The sequence below is a fragment of the Orycteropus afer genome, unplaced genomic scaffold, assembly GCF_000298275.1.
Source record: "Orycteropus afer afer isolate SDZICR_OR568_19922 unplaced genomic scaffold, OryAfe1.0 scaffold00018, whole genome shotgun sequence".
Lineage (NCBI taxonomy): Eukaryota > Metazoa > Chordata > Mammalia > Tubulidentata > Orycteropodidae > Orycteropus > Orycteropus afer.
The window spans coordinates 14,093,818-14,097,461 of NW_006921605.1; the positions used below are offsets into that span (position 1 = coordinate 14,093,818).

General features: G+C 39.7%; 1 protein-coding gene across 1 annotated transcript in view; it reads right to left on the reverse strand.

Annotated features, from left to right (window-relative positions):
• The window catches only part of LOC103214091 (ATP-binding cassette sub-family A member 9-like), a 47,221-nt gene that overhangs the window by 33,326 nt on the left and 10,251 nt on the right, over nt 1–3,644 (reverse strand). The window contains 1 exon segment of the mRNA XM_042783538.1: nt 586–705. Coding sequence (XP_042639472.1) covers nt 586–705 — 120 coding nt within the window.

Below are 3,644 nucleotides of genomic sequence, written 5' to 3' on the forward strand. Positions count from 1 at the left end.
TCCTGCTCTTCCGGCCTGCTACTCTGTGCTCTGCCCGTGCTTACCTTGCTCCCGGAGACCCAGTCCCTCTCGGGAGGGTAACAAGGGAAAGTGTTCAGTGCAGATCAGTGAGTAAGCACAAGCCCGCCCGTGCTTACCTCACTCCCTAATGATACCACCTCGGAAATCCAAAGAGGGGTCGCTGTTAGTTGGATCCCACTCCAAGGCCGTGAGGTTTTTTTTTTTTTTTTTTACTACTGGATCCCACATATTTAGTACATGTCTGGTGTAAAATAAGAAGTACAAGATGGAGAGCAGTATGGAGAGACAAGGGAAGAAGGTGACATAGATTCATTTCTTCTGTGCCGTAAGTTTCCCCAAGATAAATCTGAGTCATGTTGTTGTTGTTAGGGGTCGTTGAGTCAGTTCTGACTCACAGCCAACCTCTGTACAAAAGAACAAAACATTGTCTGGTCCTGCGTCATCCTCTCAGTCTTTATAATCTGAATCATAGCGTCTCCACAAGCATTTAACCACACCCTGCAGAGTATATTTTCAAGATGAAAATACAGAAAGAGAAGATTAAGTCTTTACTTATTTACTTACCTGATTCACCAGCAGCTGGTTTTCCTTCTAGTTTCAGGAACACCTCATTCAAAGTTGTCATAGAAACACCATATTCTTCAGCACCCTGGTTAGAATATCTATCAAGATCCTTGTAAAGGTCTAAAAATGGGCACACAAGTAGATCAAAACAATATCATCTGTAACAACATTAGTAATAACTATGCTTTTCAAAACACAGAAATACTTGCGATAAGCTAAATGCATTCATCATAAACAAAACTGGGATACAAATGTTCCTTTAATTCTAAAAGGATCTAAACAATTTGTCAATCTTCATGTCTTTCTTGTGTAAAAGTCTAAACACTTACTTTCCTATTCTTAGAAAACTATATATGTCTGTGTGTATGTGTGTGTATATACATTCTTTTGAAAAAAATTATTATATTTTATGTAAAGTGTTTTAAAGCTTATTTATATTATGTTAGAATCTGGAAATTGTTTTATTCTAAACCCACATTAATTAAAGAGTATTTTCCAGAGAATAGAGATTTGTGTTTTCATGTTAAGGACAGTTGTTGTTGTTGTTATATGCTGTCGAGTCAGCCCCGACTCATAGCGACCCCTCCTTGGGTTTCCGAGGCAGTATCACTACGGAAGCAGATTGCCCAGCCTTCCTTCTGAGGAGTGGCTGGTGGGTTTGAACCACCAGCCTTCTGGTTAGCAGTCAAGTGTCTTAGGCACTACGCTACCAGAGTTCCCTAAGAACAGTTGGTAGACAATAATAATAAATGCAGAAGAACTAAAGTCTCTAGAAATATTGGAGTGCTATCAAGTTTTTCACAGTTTATAAAAACATAAATCAAAGGAAAGAACAAAGTATTATATAACTACTTGCTCGTGTGCTTTCTCTTTCTCTCTCCTATCTTCAACCATGATATGAAAATTCACAGGAGTCTTTAAAGGAGCGCTGGTGGTGCAGTGGATAAGGCATTTGGCTGCTAACCAGAAGTTTGGTGGTTCAAATCCACCAGCTGCTCCACCGGAGGAGGATGAGGCAATTTACATCTATAAAGATTTACAGCCTTGGAAACAGAATGGGGGTCATTATGAGTCGGAATTAACTGTATGGCAGTGGGTTTGGTTTGGTTTTAGGTCCTTTTGAAGGAATGTTGGGTCTTTTTTTGACATATTTTGGGAATGATTCTTGGGAAGTTCAGGAAAACTGAACTGAAAGTAGAATAAATGATAAAATCATACTTTGGTCATGCTGTCGGGAGGGACCAGTCCCTGGAGAAGGGTATCATGCTCGGTAAAGTAAGGATCAGGGAACAAAGGGAAGATCCTCAATGAAATGGATTGCCCCAGTGGCTGCAGTGATGGGCTAAAGCCCAGCAAAGATTGTGAGGATGGCGCAGACTAGGCAGTGTTTCATCCTGTGTGAATACGGGCGCTGTGAGTAGGAACAGACTTTACTTGGCGGCACCTAAGAACATTTCAAATACTGGAAGAAATGAAAAGTTTCTATTTTAGTGGTGTGTTGGGTGAGGAAAAATAGATGATGCATTCATGACTGCTAATGAATTCTTAAATTCACCTAAGTATTTTTTTTTTTTTTAGTCTTTCTGAATTGTTCATCCCCTCTTGAAATTCATTTTATAAGCAATCAAAAAACACTTAGCTTTGTGATTGCCATGAAGACTTGTATTTTTATAAGTGATGTATATCTCAGAGGCACTGTGCATGCATTAAGATTAGGACTATTTAACTGTTCTAAGATGAGTAAGGAAGCTTTGGTGGCACAGTGCTTAAGGTATCGGCTACTAACTGGAAGACCAGTGGTCCAAACCTACCAGCCAGTCTGTGGGAGAAAGATGAGGCAGTCTGCTTCCATGAAGATTTACATCCTTGGAAACCCTATGGGGTGGTTCTACTCTGTCCCATACGGTCCCTATGAGTTGGAGTCAACTCGAAGACATTGGGTAAGATTAGTAGATTTCATCATCTTTTAACATAACTGAAACAACATTATTTTAAATGGTAGATCATCTTTTAAATGGCAGTATTGCTTCTTTCTGTTTCTTTCTTAGTGGCACTTCCATCCTATAGTTGAAAGTAGCTTAGATTAGAAAATACCATATGTGCTACATGTCAAGTATTATTCCAGATAATTTATTTATATTTGACATTTTAACTATAAATTTAAATATATCAACTCATTTAATCTCGTAACAACCCTACAAATTTGGTACTAATATGATCACCATTTCTAAAAAACTGAGAAACAGAAGAGTAATGTAACTTGCCCAGCATTGTAGAACTAGTAAAGGCACAGTTAGGTCTGCATTTAGGCAGTCTGTCCCACCATTTGAGCATTCAACCACTGAACTCCCTTGCCTGGTGGTGTTTCTTTATGAACTGAATACAGTAGCATAAATTTCCATGTGCAAATATCTTAGCAAATTACCCCACCAGCTGCTTCTTGAGAGAAAGGTGCTGCAGTCTGCTTCATAAACATGACAGCCTTGGAAACCCTACGGGGCAATTCTGCTCTGTCCTGTAGGGTCACTATGAATTGGAGTCAACTTGACAGCAACGGGTGCATAGCAAGTAACAACGTGGCAGACTTACTGATTTCAGCATGCAGAATGGCCCCAGTGTCCTCCACTGAGTTGGAAAATTCCTTGACCTAAATAAAGCTACACTTAAAAAACAAAAGCAAAAAAACCAAAAAACCTTAAAACTCTTGAGAAATGAAACAGCATGGGAGACTTCATAGGAAAGTGGTAAGGGCAGTGGTCAGCAAGGCTTTTTTGTTTGCAAATTGCACAATTATGAATTCTAGAACGTTTGCCAGCATGCAGGTCACTCTCGGTTACTCTTCAAGTACTTGAATCGTAACATGACATCACAGTGTTCATAAAACAATGCGCACATTGTGTGTCACACCCACGGCTCCCCTTCCACAATCTGCTGCTGTTCGCACTGACCTCTTCCTGCCCTGAGTGCACTCTGTCTTTCACTCCTGAGCCACATTTTCCAAATGTCTCTTTTCATTGCACTTGTTGGGGCTTTTTAGCAGATTTAATATCTTCATTCCT